This window comes from Daphnia magna, unplaced genomic scaffold, assembly GCF_020631705.1.
Source record: "Daphnia magna isolate NIES unplaced genomic scaffold, ASM2063170v1.1 Dm_contigs131, whole genome shotgun sequence".
NCBI classification, from domain to species: Eukaryota; Metazoa; Arthropoda; class Branchiopoda; order Diplostraca; family Daphniidae; genus Daphnia; species Daphnia magna.
Genome location: NW_025533134.1, coordinates 26,940 through 42,311, shown reverse-complemented (window position 1 = coordinate 42,311; position 15,372 = coordinate 26,940). Strand labels below are relative to the sequence as shown.

Below are 15,372 nucleotides of genomic sequence, written 5' to 3'. Positions count from 1 at the left end.
TTGATGCACTATACATATAGAAGTTAAAACTCATGGTATAACAGTGTATTCACATTGAATACAAGTATATTTGATGCAGTATACATATAGAAGTAAAAACTCATGGTATAACAGTGTATTTACATTGAATACAAGTATATTTGATGCTGTTTACATATAGAAGTAAAAACTCATGGTATAACAGTGTATTTACATTGAATACAAGTAAATTTGATGCTGTTTACATATAGAAGTAAAAACTCATGCTATAACAGTGTATTCACATTGAATACAACTATATTTGATGTTGTTTAAATATATAGAAGTAAAAACTCATGGTATAACAGTGTATTCACATTGAATACAAGTATATTTGATGCTGTTTACATATAGAAGTAAAACTCTTGGTATAACAGTGTATTCACATTGAACCCAAGTATATTTGATCCTGTTTACATATAGAAGTAAAAACTCATTGTATAACAGTGTATTCACATTGAATACAAGTATATTTGATGCAGTATACATATAGAAGTAAAAACTCAAGGTATAACTGTTTATTCACATTGAATACAAGTATATTTGATCCTGTTTACATATAGAAGTGAAAACTCATGGTATAACAGTGTATTCACATTGAATACAAGTATATTTGATGCTGTTTACATATAGAAGTAAAAACTCATGGTATAACAGTGTATTCACATTAAATACAAGTATATTTGATGCAGTATACATATAGAAGTAAAAACTCATGGTATAACAGTGTATTCACATTGAATACAAGTATATTTGATGCAGTATACATACAGAAGTGAAAACTCATGGTATAACAGTGTATTCACATTGAATACAAGTATATTTGATGCTGTTTACATATAGAAGTAAAAACTCATGGTATAACAGTGTATTGACATTGAATACAAGTAAATTTGATGCTGTTTACATATAGAAGTAAAAACTCATGGTATAACAGTGTATTCACATTAAATACAAGTATATTTGATCCAGAATACATATAGAAGTAAAAACTCATGGCATAACAGTATATTCACATTGAATACAAGTACATTTGATCCTGTTTACATATAGAAGTAAAAACGCATGGTATAACAGTGTATTCACATTGAATACAAGTATATTTGATGCTGTTTACATATAGAAGTAAAAACTCATGCTATAACAGTGTATCCACATTGAATACAAGTATATTTGATGCAGAATACATATAGAAGTAAAAACTCATGGTATAACAGTGTATTCACATTGAATACAAGTATATTTGATGCAGTATACATATAGAAGTAAAAACTCATGGTATAACAGTGTATTTACATTGAATACAAGTATATTTGATGCTGTTTACATATAGAAGTAAAAACTCATGGTATAACAGTGTATTCACATTGAATACAAGTAAATTTGATGCTGTTTACATATAGAAGTAAAAACTCATGCTATAACAGTGTATTCACATTGAATACAACTATATTTGATGTTGTTTAAATATATAGAAGTAAAAACTCATGGTATAACAGTGTATTCACATTGAATACAAGTATATTTGATGCTGTTTACATATAGAAGTAAAACTCTTGGTATAACAGTGTATTCACATTGAACCCAAGTATATTTGATCCTGTTTACATATAGAAGTAAAAACTCATTGTATAACAGTGTATTCACATTGAATACAAGTATATTTGATGCAGTATACATATAGAAGTAAAAACTCAAGGTATAACTGTTTAATCACATTGAATACAAGTATATTTGATCCTGTTTACATATAGAAGTGAAAACTCATGGTATAACAGTGTATTCACATTGAATACAAGTATATTTGATGCTGTTTACATATAGAAGTAAAAACTCATGGTATAACAGTGTATTCACATTGAATACAACTATATTTGATGTTGTTTAAATATATAGAAGTAAAAACCCATGATATAACAGTGTATTCACATTGAATACAAGTATATTTGATTCTGTTTACATATAGAAGTAAAAACTCTTGGTATAACAGTGTATTCATATTGAACCCAAGTATATTTGATCCTGTTTACATATAGAAGTAAAAACTCATTGTATAACAGTGTATTCACATTGAATTCAAGTATATTTGATGCAGTATACATATAGAAGTAAAAACTCATGGTAGAACAGTGTATTCACATTGAATACAAGTATATTTGATGCAGAATACATATAGAAGTAAAAAATCATGGTATAACAGTGTATTGCACTCAAACGTTCCGTTCCCCTTAAGGGTGTTGACACTGTATTTGTCAGCTATTTCATAGATAGCGCGATAGCGCACTTTCTTTTCTTATGTCATGGGAGGCCCCAGAACCGTCAGACCTGTTTCAGCTCCGGAATAGTTAAGATGTCAATTGATCCTAACGAGGCCAGAGGCGGGAACGGCAGGCGTAGAAGAGCACAGTCTGCCGTCCCGTCCTTGGACCCGCGCGTTGATAATTTTGTAGATTTAATTGACGTAGATCAAGTTGGTGAAGTTAGTCAAGATGATGAAGTGTCAGTGCCAAGTGAGTCGTCGGCGGAACGCCGAGCCTATGCAGAGATCGAGAGGATGCGGCAGCAACGGGAAATTGAGAGGCAGCAACGTGACAGGGAGAGGCAGGAAGAAACGGAGCGACGTCGACGGGAGAGGCAAGAACGCCACCAGCAGCGGGATCGCGAGGGTCGCCTTCGACGAGAGCAAGAGGCCGATCGTCGGTCGAGGGAAGAACGTCGCAACCGCGATGCACGCCCCAGATCCAGGTCCCCGCACCGCTCCAGACCGTCCCAGACGCCCGTAGTTCCGGCGCCTCCCGCCACGAGAAATGCACTTCCACCGTCGCCGCCGCCGTCAGCCGGGACATCGGAAAGATCTCAGCATCCAAGAAAAGTCCTGGTCTCGAAAGAAGATTCGAGAAACCTCGCCGACTGGCTTAACAAGAGCGTCACGCCAGCCGAACTGAAGGGTTTTGCAGACAAATACCCGATTGAATTCGAGAAGAAAGAATTCAGCCTGGCTCCTCCACGTCTGGACGACTGGATGACCAGGCGACTAAAAGAGTCCGCCGCCCACAAACCAGCCGAGGCGGCAGAGAAAACGTGGCTTTCGGTACAGCTTAAAGTGCTGGACATAGCAGGACCGCTTGTCTATCTCCACCAGCTGACGAAGCAGGGTCGCCCGCTGGACATGGAAGAGGTGTCCGAAAACGTTAAAGTGGCGCTGGAGCTAACAGCCGCAGCGTCCTACGACATCAACCGTAGAAGACGCCGGAACATCCTCAACCATACCGACCCTCGCTCTGACTACTTGCTGGAGGACCCCAAATCCTTTTCAAGCAAGCAAACAGTTTCGTCACTGTTTGGCAAACGCTTCCTCGAAGCCATGTTGAAAGAAGCGGACCAAGACGAAAAACTAAGCCGTCGTGGTCCACCAGGCCCAGCCCCCAAAACAGCTGCAGGACCGGTAACACGATCGAAATCCGGCAGAGGAGGCAGAGGGCAATTTCCATTCGACAACGATCGAGGCGGCGGACGTGGGAGAAGGTATGTAACCACTCAAAATGATTTAATTGTTAGCATACCCCATCCCCCTCCAGCCTCGTTTTGCAGGGGAAGACTACGCTTTTTTCAGACAAACTGGGGGCGTTTGTCGTCGGACCCGTGGGTTCTTTCGACCATTTCAAATGGCCTTCGAATTGATTTTTTGTCCGTCCCTTTTCAACCCTTTCCCCCACCGATGATTCGTATGTCAGAGGAAATGGGAAAGGTTTGCGACGAGGAAGTGGTTAGCTTATTAGAAAAAAAGGCCATTGAGGAGACATCCGATTCGGACGGATTTTTTAGTGCCCTTTTTGTAATACCAAAAAAAGCGGGGGGCTATAGGCCCATTGTTAACTTAAAAGCGCTCAACAACTTCGTCGCATACTTCCATTTTAAAATGGAAGGCCTCGACGCAGTCAAGCAACTTTTAGAACCGGGAGACTTTATGACCAAAATAGACCTTAAAGACGCCTATTTGTTCATCCCGGTGCTAAAAGAGCACAAAAAATTTCTCCGTTTTTGTTGGGGGGATAAAAAATTTCAATTTACTTGCCTCCCATTCGGACTGTCGGCCGCACCGAGGGTATTCACTAAGGTTATGAAGGTAGTCATGGGCCATCTTAGATCAAAAGGAATCAGGCGAATCATCTACCTTGACGACATCCTGATTCTGAGCCGTTCCTTTTCGGAAGCGTTAGACCACTGCGCAGTGGTGGCGGAAACGCTGACCTCACTTGGTTTCGTTATTAACGAAGCAAAATCAATCAAGCAGCCAGTCCAACGCATAGACTATCTAGGTGTAGTGGTAGATTCCACCAAACTTTCCTTCGCGCTCCCCCAGGAAAAAATGGACCAGGTTTTGAAACTCTGCAAAAAGGCGCTCGGAAGTAAAGATATCACTTTAAGGGATATCTCTAAAATTTTAGGCAACTTCGCGTGGGCCATCCATTCCATTCCTTTTGCGCAGATGCACTACAGACAAATTCAGGATTTCCATATACAACAATTGCACAAATGGGACCGTGATTTGTCAAAAAGAATTATACTCCCGGCGGAAGCGCGGAGCAACTTGGATTGGTGGATTAACAACTTGCAAATTGTAAACGGAAAACCTTTTTTCCCACGCTCCCTTCATTTAAAAATCTATTCAGACGCATCACTGTCAGGGTGGGGCGCTGTTTGCGACGACGTTAGAACCAGAGGTCCGTGGACCGCAGCAGATAGAAATCGCCACATTAACGAGCTCGAAATCTTGGCTGCTTTTCACGCAGTCAAGTCATTCGCCGGCAGTTCATCGAAAATCGCAATCAAACTCTACCTTGATAATAGCACGGCCGTTTGCTATATCAACAAGGGGGGCGGCACAAGATCGATTGGTCTATCGATTCTGGCTAATCTGCTCAACTCATTCTGTGAGGAACGCAGCATTTCGCTCGAAGCATTTTTTCTTCCGGGGAAACTTAATGTCGAGGCGGACGAAGAGTCGAGAGCGGCGTCAGACAGTAGCGACTGGATGCTTTGCCGTCGATCCTTCCAGGCGATCGATAACATATGGGCGACAGACGTCGACTTGTTTTCGGCAAGTTGGAACCACCATCATGACCGCTTCATTTCTTGGCGGCCTCAACCGGGAGCATGGGCAGTCAATGCTTTTTCGAAGAACTGGGGAGAGTTTAAAGCTTACGCCTTTCCCCCCTTCTCTATGATCTCCCGTTGCCTGGCCAAAGTGAAAGCGGAAGAAGCAAGACTGCTTCTCATCTGCCCAGTATGGCCCAGCCAAATTTGGTTCCCGTCGCTGCTGGAATTAGCGTGCGATACCCCGCGCATCCTCCCGCCCAAATCTGATATTTTGCTTTCAGCCCAGGGCGACTACCATCCACTGGTAGAGAAAAGTCAGCTTCTTCTATCCGCCTGGATGTTATCAGGACAAGCCTGTCAGACCAAGGCCTTCCGTCAAAAGTGGTCGACCTTTTGCTGGCAGGAAGCCGTCCAGCCACGAATACTGCATACCAGGCCGCCTGGCACTCTTGGTCAGATTGGTGTGCTGAACAGCATACCAATCCCATGTCTAGCACTTTGAGCTCGGTCCTCTCATACCTGACTCATCTTTTTGAGATGGGTAAGTCATACAGTTAATCAACACAGACAATAATCTTCACAGATCAATGCTGTCGATGACCTTAGGGCCAATCGACCACTTCCAAGTAGGTTCACATCCGCTAGTAGTCAAATTATTAAGAGCCACCTATAATTTAAACCCTCCTAAACCTAAATATAGCTTTACATGGGACCCTAATGTCGTGTTAGATTTCGCCAAGGCGGATGGTGAGAACGAATCACTCCGCCTCAATAGGATGTCGGCCAAACTGACCACGTTAATAGCGCTTACTTCCCTGCTGCGCGTATCCGAAATCGCGGCAATCGAGAGGAGCTCCGTTCGATTCGACGATGGAGCCGCAACTCTTTTTTTGTCGAAGCCAAGAAAGACCCAGCACCAAGGCCCGCTTTCCTCAATCAAGATCCCTCGATGCCCGGACAAAATAGTTTGCCCGGTAGACTGCCTAGGGTTTTACATTTACGTCACAGACCCCATCAGACCGGCCGGCAACGTAGACAGGCTATTGATTAGCAACATCGCCCCATATCGCCCGGTCTCGGCATCTACAGTAGCGAGGTGGATTAAATCTTACATGGAGAGGGCCGGAGTGGACACACAAACCTTCTCTGCACATTCAACGAGAGGTGCAGCGGCCTCAAGGGCAGTCGCTTCAGGCGTGCCAATTGAATCCGTTCTTACGGCTGTCCAGTGGTCAAGAGAATCTACCTTCGCTAGATTTTATCATAGACCCATTGCCCCATCTGAAATCGCTTTTCAAGATAACGACAGCAGCGTACAGCTTTAAAATCACCATTAAGGGGAACGGAACGTTTGAGTGCAATTATTGGTTGCTCGAGGGATGGCTCGGCCATCCCGATGGGCAACCTGAATGATGATGGGCAACCTGAACATATAGAAGTAAAAACTCTTGGTATAACGGTGTATTCACTGTTAACATATAGAAGTAAAAACTCATGGTATAACAGTGTATTCACATTGAATACAAGTATATTTGATGCTGTTTACATATAGAAGTAAAAACTCATGGTATAACAGTGTATTCACATTGAATACAACTATATTTGATGCAGTATACATATAGATGTAAATTTCATGGTATAACAGTGTATTCACATTGAATACAAGTATATTTGATGCAGAATACATATAGAAGTAAAAACTCATGGTATAACAGTGTATTCACATTGAATACAAGCATATTTGATGCTGTTTATATATAGAAGTAAAAACTCTTGGTATAACAGTGTATTCACATTGAACCCAAGTATATTTGATCCTGTTTACATATAGAAGTAAAAACTCATTGTATAACAGTGTATTCACATTGAATACAAGTATATTTGATGCAGTATACATATAGAAGTAAAAACTCAAGGTATAACAGTGTATTCACATTGAATACAAGTATATTTGATTCTGTTTACATATAGAAGTAAAAACTCATGGTATAACAGTGTATTCACATTGAATACAAGTATATTTGATGCTGTTTACATATAGAAGTAAAAACTCATGGTATAACAGTGTATTCACATTGAATACAAGTATATTTGATGCAGTATACATATAGAAGTAAAACTCATGGTATAACAGTGTATTCACATTGAATACAAGTATATTTGATGCAGTATACATACAGAAGTGAAAACTCATGGTATAACAGTGTATTCACATTGAATACAAGTATATTTGATGCTGTTTACATATAGAAGTAAAAACTCATGGTATAACAGTGTATTCACATTGAATACAAGTATATTTGATCCTGTTTACATATAGAAGTAAAAACTCATGGTATAACAGTGTATTCATATTGAATACAAGTATATATGATCCTGTTTACTTATAGAAGTAGAAACTCATGGTATAACAGTGTATTCACATTGAATACAAGTATAGTTGATGCTGTTTACATATAGAAGTAAAAACTCATGGTATAACAGTGTATTCACATTGAATACAAGTAAATTTGATGCTGTTTACATATAGAAGTAAAAACTCATGGTATAACAGTGTATTCACATTGAATACAACTATATTTGATGTTGTTTAAATATATAGAAGTAAAAACTCATGGTATAACAGTGTATTCACATTGAATACAGGTATATTTGATGCAGTATACATTTAGAAGTAAAAACTCATGGTATAACAGTGTATTCACATTAAATACAAGTATATTTGATGCAGTATACATATAGAAGTAAAAACTCATGGTATAACGGTGTATTCACTGTTTACATATAGAAGTAAAAACTCATGGTATAACAGTGTATTCACATTGAATACAAGTATATTTGATCGTGTTTACATATAGAAGTAAAAACTCATGGTATAACAGTGTATTCACATTGAATACAAGTACATTTGATGCTGTTTACATATAGAAGTAAAAACTCATGGTATAACAGTGTATTCACATTGAATACAAGTATATTTGATGCTGTTTACCTATAGAAGTAAAAACTCATGGTATAACAGTGTATTTACATTGAATACAAGTATATTTGTTGCTGTTTACATTTAGAAGTAAAAACTCGTGGTATAACAGTGTATTCACATTGAATACAAGTATATTTGATCCTGTTTACTTATAGAAGTAGAAACTCATGGTATAACAGTGTATTCACATTGAATACAAGTATATTTGATGCTGTTTACATATAGAAGTAAAAACTCATGGTATAACAGTGTATTCACATTGAATACAAGTATATTTGATGCTGTTTACATATAGAAGTAAAAACTCATGGTATAACAGTGTATTCACATTGAATACAACTAAATTTGATGCAGTATACATATAGAAGTAAATCTCATGGTATAACAGTGTATTCACATTGAATACAAGTATATTTGATGCAGTATACATATAGAAGTAAAAACTCATGGTATAACAGTGTATTCACATTGAATAAAAGTATATTTGATGCAGTATACATATAGAAGTAAAAACTCATGGTATAACAGTGCATTAACATTAAATACAAGTATATTTGATGCAGTATACATATAGAAGTAAAAACTCTTGGTATAACGGTGTATTCACTGTTAACATATAGAAGTAAAAACTCATGGTATAACAGTGTATTCACATTGAATACAAGTATATTTGATGCTGTTTACATATAGAAGTAAAAACTCATGGTATAACAGTGTATTCACATTGAATACAACTATATTTGATGCAGTATACATATAGATGTAAATTTCATGGTATAACAGTGTATTCACATTGAATACAAGTATATTTGATGCAGAATACATATAGAAGTAAAAACTCATGGTATAACAGTGTATTCACATTGAATACAAGCATATTTGATGCTGTTTATATATAGAAGTAAAAACTCTTGGTATAACAGTGTATTCACATTGAACCCAAGTATATTTGATCCTGTTTACATATAGAAGTAAAAACTCATTGTATAACAGTGTATTCACATTGAATACAACTATATTTGATGCAGTATACATATAGAAGTAAAAACTCAAGGTATAACAGTTTATTCACATTGAATACAAGTATATTTGATTCTGTTTACATATAGAAGTAAAAACTCATGGTATATCAGTGTATTCACATTGAATACAAGTATATTTGATGCTGTTTACATATAGAAGTAAAAACTCATGGTATAACAGTGTATTCACATTGAATACAAGTATATTTGATGCAGTATACATATAGAAGTAAATCTCATGGTATAACAGTGTATTCACATTGAATACAAGTATATTTGATGCAGTATACATACAGAAGTAAAAACTCATGGTATAACAGTGTATTCACATTGAATACAAGTATATTTGATGCTGTTTACATATAGAAGTAAAAACTCATGGTATAACAGTGTATTCACATTGAATACAAGTATATTTGATCCTGTTTACATATAGAAGTAAAAACTCATGGTATAACAGTGTATTCATATTGAATACAAGTATATATGATCCTGTTTACTTATAGAAGTAGAAACTCATGGTATAACAGTGTATTCACATTGAATACAAGTATAGTTGATGCTGTTTACATATAGAAGTAAAAACTCATGGTATAACAGTGTATTCACATTGAATACAAGTAAATTTGATGCTGTTTACATATAGAAGTAAAAACTCATGGTATAACAGTGTATTCACATTGAATACAACTATATTTGATGTTGTTTAAATATATAGAAGTAAAAACTCATGGTATAACAGTGTATTCACATTGAATACAGGTATATTTGATGCAGTATACATTTAGAAGTAAAAACTCATGGTATAACAGTGTATTCACATTAAATACAAGTATATTTGATGCAGTATACATATAGAAGTAAAAACTCATGGTATAACGGTGTATTCACTGTTTACATATAGAAGTAAAAACTCATGGTATAACAGTGTATTCACATTGAATACAAGTATATTTGATCGTGTTTACATATAGAAGTAAAAACTCATGGTATAACAGTGTATTCACATTGAATACAAGTACATTTGATGCTGTTTACATATAGAAGTAAAAACTCATGGTATAACAGTGTATTCACATTGAATACAAGTATATTTGATCCTGTTTACATATAGAAGTAAAAACTCATGGTATAACAGTGTATTCACATTGAATACAAGTATATTTGATGCTGTTTACATATAGAAGTAAAAACTCATGGTATAACAGTGTATCCACATTGAATACAAGTATATTTGATGCAGAATACATATAGAAGTAAAAAATCATGGTATAACAGTGTATTCACATTGAATACAAGTATATTTGATGCAGTATACATATAGAAGTTAAAACTCATGGTATAACAGTGTATTCACATTGAATACAAGTATATTTGATGCAGTATACATATAGAAGTAAAAACTCATGGTATAACAGTGTATTCACATTGAATACAAGTATATTTGATGCTGTTTACATATAGAAGTAAAAACTCATGGTATAACAGTGTATTCACATTGAATACAACTATATTTGATGTTGTTTAAATATATAGAAGTAAAAACTCATGGTATAACAGTGTATTCACATTGAATACAAGTATATTTGATGCTGTTTACATATAGAAGTAAAAACTCATGGTATAACAGTGTTCTCACATTGAACCCAAGTATATTTGATGCTGTTTACATATAGAAGTAAAAACTCATTGTATAACAGTGTATTCACATTGAATACAAGTATATTTGATGCTGTTTACATATAGAAGTAAAAACTCATGGTATTACAGTGTATTCACATTGAATACAAGTATATTTGATCCTGTTTACTTATAGAAGTAAAAACTCATGGTATAACAGTGTATTCACATTGAATACAAGTATATTTGATGCTGTTTACATATAGAAGTAAAAACTCATGGTATAACAGTGTATTCACATTGAATACAAGTATATTTGATGCTGTTTACATATAGAAGTAAAAACTCATGGTATAACAGTGTATTCACATTGAAATATAAGTATATTTGATGCTGTTTACATATAGAAGTAAAAACTCATGGTATAACAGTGTATTCACATTGAATACAAGTATATTTGATGCTGTTTACTTATAGAAGTAGAAACTCATGGTATAACAGTGTATTCACATTGAATACAAGTATATTTGATGCTGTTTACATATAGAAGTAAAAACTCATGGTATAACAGTGTATTTACATTGAATACAAGTATATTTGTTGCTGTTTACATATAGAAGTAAAAACTCGTGGTATAACAGTGTATTCACATTGAATACAAGTATATTTGATCCTGTTTATTTATAGAAGTAGAAACTCATGGTATAACAGTCTATTCACATTGAATACAAGAATATCTGATGCTGTTTACATATAGAAGTAAAAACTCATTGTATAACAGTGTATTCACATTGGATACAAGTATATTTGATGCAGTATACATATAGAAGTAAAAACTCATGGTATACCAGTGTATTCACATTGAATACAAGTATATTTGATCCTGTTTACATATAGAAGTAAAAACTCATGGTATAACAGTGTATTCACATTGAATACAAGTATATTTGATGCTGTTTACATATAGAAGTAAAAACTCATGGTATAACAGTGTATCCACATTGAATACAAGTATATTTGATGCAGAATACATATAGAAGTAAAAAATCATGGTATAACAGTGTATTCACATTGAATACAAGTATATTTGATGCAGTATACATATAGAAGTTAAAACTCATGGTATAACAGTGTATTCACATTGAATACAAGTATATTTGATGCAGTATACATATAGAAGTAAAAACTCATGGTATAACAGTGTATTCACATTGAATACAAGTATATTTGATGCTGTTTACATATAGAAGTAAAAACTCATGGTATAACAGTGTATTCACATTGAATACAACTATATTTGATGTTGTTTAAATATATAGAAGTAAAAACTCATGGTATAACAGTGTATTCACATTGAATATAAGTATATTTGATGCTGTTTACATATAGAAGTAAAAACTCATGGTATAACAGTGTATTCACATTGAATACAAGTATATTTGATCCTGTTTACTTATAGAAGTAGAAACTCATGGTATAACAGTGTATTCACATTGAATACAAGTATATTTGATGCTGTTTACATATAGAAGTAAAAACTCATGGTATAACAGTGTATTTACATTGAATACAAGTATATTTGTTGCTGTTTACATATAGAAGTAAAAACTCGTGGTATAACAGTGTATTCACATTGAATACAAGTATATTTGATCCTGTTTATTTATAGAAGTAGAAACTCATGGTATAACAGTCTATTCACATTGAATACAAGAATATCTGATGCTGTTTACATATAGAAGTAAAAACTCATTGTATAACAGTGTATTCACATTGGATACAAGTATATTTGATGCAGTATACATATAGAAGTAAAAACTCATGGTATACCAGTGTATTCACATTGAATACAAGTATATTTGATCCTGTTTACATATAGAAGTAAAAACTCATGGTATAACAGTGTATTCACATTGAATACAAGTATATTTGATGCTGTTTACATATAGAAGTAAAAACTCATGGTATAACAGTGTATCCACATTGAATACAAGTATATTTGATGCAGAATACATATAGAAGTAAAAAATCATGGTATAACAGTGTATTCACATTGAATACAAGTATATTTGATGCAGTATACATATAGAAGTTAAAACTCATGGTATAACAGTGTATTCACATTGAATACAAGTATATTTGATGCAGTATACATATAGAAGTAAAAACTCATGGTATAACAGTGTATTCACATTGAATACAAGTATATTTGATGCTGTTTACATATAGAAGTAAAAACTCATGGTATAACAGTGTATTCACATTGAATACAACTATATTTGATGTTGTTTAAATATATAGAAGTAAAAACTCATGGTATAACAGTGTATTCACATTGAATACAAGTATATTTGATGCTGTTTATATATAGAAGTAAAAACTCATGGTATAACAGTGTTCTCACATTGAACCCAAGTATATTTGATGCTGTTTACATATAAAAGTAAAAACTCATTATATAACAGTGTATTCACATTGAATACAAGTATATTTGATGCTGTTTACATATAGAAGTAAAAACTCATGGTATTACAGTGTATTCACATTGAATACAAGTATATTTGATCCTGTTTACTTATAGAAGTAGAAACTCATGGTATAACAGTGTATTCACATTGAATACAAGTATATTTGATGCTGTTTACATATAGAAGTAAAAACTCATGGTATAACAGTGTATTCACATTGAATACAAGTATATTTGATGCTGTTTACATATAGAAGTAAAAACTCATGGTATAACAGTGTATTCACATTGAATACAAGTATATTTGATGCTGTTTACATATAGAAGTAAAAACTCATGGTATAACAGTGTATTCACATTGAATACAAGTATATTTGATCCTGTTTACTTATAGAAGTAGAAACTCATGGTATAACAGTGTATTCACATTGAATACAAGTATATTTGATGCTGTTTACATATAGAAGTAAAAACTCATGGTATAACAGTGTATTTACATTGAATACAAGTATATTTGTTGCTGTTTACATATAGAAGTAAAAACTCGTGGTATAACAGTGTATTCACATTGAATACAAGTATATTTGATCCTGTTTAGTTATAGAAGTAGAAACTCATGGTATAACAGTCTATTCACATTGAATACAAGAATATCTGATGCTGTTTACATATAGAAGTAAAAACTCATGGTATAACAGTGTATTCACATTGAATACAAGTAAATTTGATGCTGTTTACATATAGAAGTAAAAACTCATGGTATAACAGTGTATTCACATTGAATACAAGTATATTTGATGCTGTTTACATATAGAAGTAAAAACTCATGGTATAACAGTGTTCTCACATTGAACCCAAGTATATTTGATGCTGTTTACATATAGAAGTAAAAACTCATTGTATAACAGTGTATTCACATTGAATACAAGTATATTTGATGCTGTTTACATATAGAAGTAAAAACTCATGGTATTACAGTGTATTCACATTGAATACAAGTATATTTGATCCTGTTTACTTATAGAAGTAGAAACTCATGGTATAACAGTGTATTCACATTGAATACAAGTATATTTGATGCTGTTTACATATAGAAGTAAAAACTCATGGTATAACAGTGTATTCACATTGAATACAAGTATATTTGATGCTGTTTACATATAGAAGTAAAAACTCATGGTATAACAGTGTATTCACATTGAATACAAGTATATTTGATACTGTTTACATATAGAAGTAAAAACTCATGGTATAACAGTGTATTCACATTGAATACAAGTATATTTGATCCTGTTTACTTATAGAAGTAGAAACTCATGGTATAACAGTGTATTCACATTGAATACAAGTATATTTGATGCTGTTTACATATAGAAGTAAAAACTCATGGTATAACAGTGTATTTACATTGAATACAAGTATATTTGTTGCTGTTTACATATAGAAGTAAAAACTCGTGGTATAACAGTGTATTCACATTGAATACAAGTATATTTGATCCTGTTTACTTATAGAAGTAGAAACTCATGGTATAACAGTCTATTCACATTGAATACAAGAATATCTGATGCTGTTTACATATAGAAGTAAAAACTCATGGTATAACAGTGTATTCACATTGAATACAAGTAAATTTGATGCTGTTTACATATAGAAGTAAAAACTCATGGTATAACAGTGTATTCACATTGAATACAAGTATATTTGATGCAGTATATGTTTAGACCAACGTAATGGGGGTAAACAGTGTATTACCTTAACTCGAGACGGGAGGGGACGAGAGCACAACGTGATGAATAGGCTAGCTAGCCAAGACTGACTCACTTGCTCCTCTCAGCGTCGTCTGCTTGACTCGTCGTCTGCGGAGTCAATACATGCCCTTTCTTTCCGTGTTTGTTTGTTTGTTAATTTTTTTTTTTTTTTTTTTTTTGTTTTCAATTGGCGAGGGAAACGGATGAGAATGGTTTGAGGGACACATAGCGTTTGGATACATACATGGCCTGGTAGCCATAATAGGTTTGAGGCGGGGGGCATGAATAATAAAAAGAGCCGAAATGAGAATGCTGGTTTGTTGAGACGAAGGGGGACAAAAAAAAACGAAAAACGGAGCGGGAGGGTGTTAAAAGAAAAAGAAAAACCCGTGTTGCGGCTCGCATGTTCCG

The 15,372-nt window shown here is 34.3% G+C and overlaps 2 protein-coding genes across 2 annotated transcripts; both read left to right on the top strand.

Moving 5' to 3' along the window:
* Positions 1–2,368: 2,368 nt before the first annotated feature.
* LOC123466993 (vicilin-like seed storage protein At2g18540) lies at positions 2,369–3,914 on the top strand. The gene is made up of 2 exons (XM_045167047.1): positions 2,369–3,543; positions 3,753–3,914. Exons 1-2 carry the CDS (start codon positions 2,369–2,371, stop codon positions 3,787–3,789), a joined length of 1,212 nt encoding a protein of 403 aa, XP_045022982.1. The 3' UTR covers positions 3,790–3,914.
* A 23-nt stretch (positions 3,915–3,937) lies between these two features.
* On the top strand, positions 3,938–5,620 carry LOC116934295. Its single transcript, XM_045167051.1, has one exon. The coding sequence runs from the start codon at positions 3,938–3,940 to the stop codon at positions 5,618–5,620; it is 1,683 nt and encodes a 560-aa protein (XP_045022986.1).
* Positions 5,621–15,372: the final 9,752 nt, after the last annotated feature.

Coding starts and splice junctions, on each gene's coding strand:
- LOC116934295 (XM_045167051.1), top strand. CDS start 3,938: ATGGAAGGCCTCGACGCAGTCAAGCAACTTTTAGAACCGGGAGACTTT.
- LOC123466993 (XM_045167047.1), top strand. CDS start 2,369: ATGTCAATTGATCCTAACGAGGCCAGAGGCGGGAACGGCAGGCGTAGA. Junction 3,544..3,752: donor GGCGGCGGACGTGGGAGAAG/GTATGTAACCAC, acceptor TTCGTATGTCAG/AGGAAATGGGAAAGGTTTGC.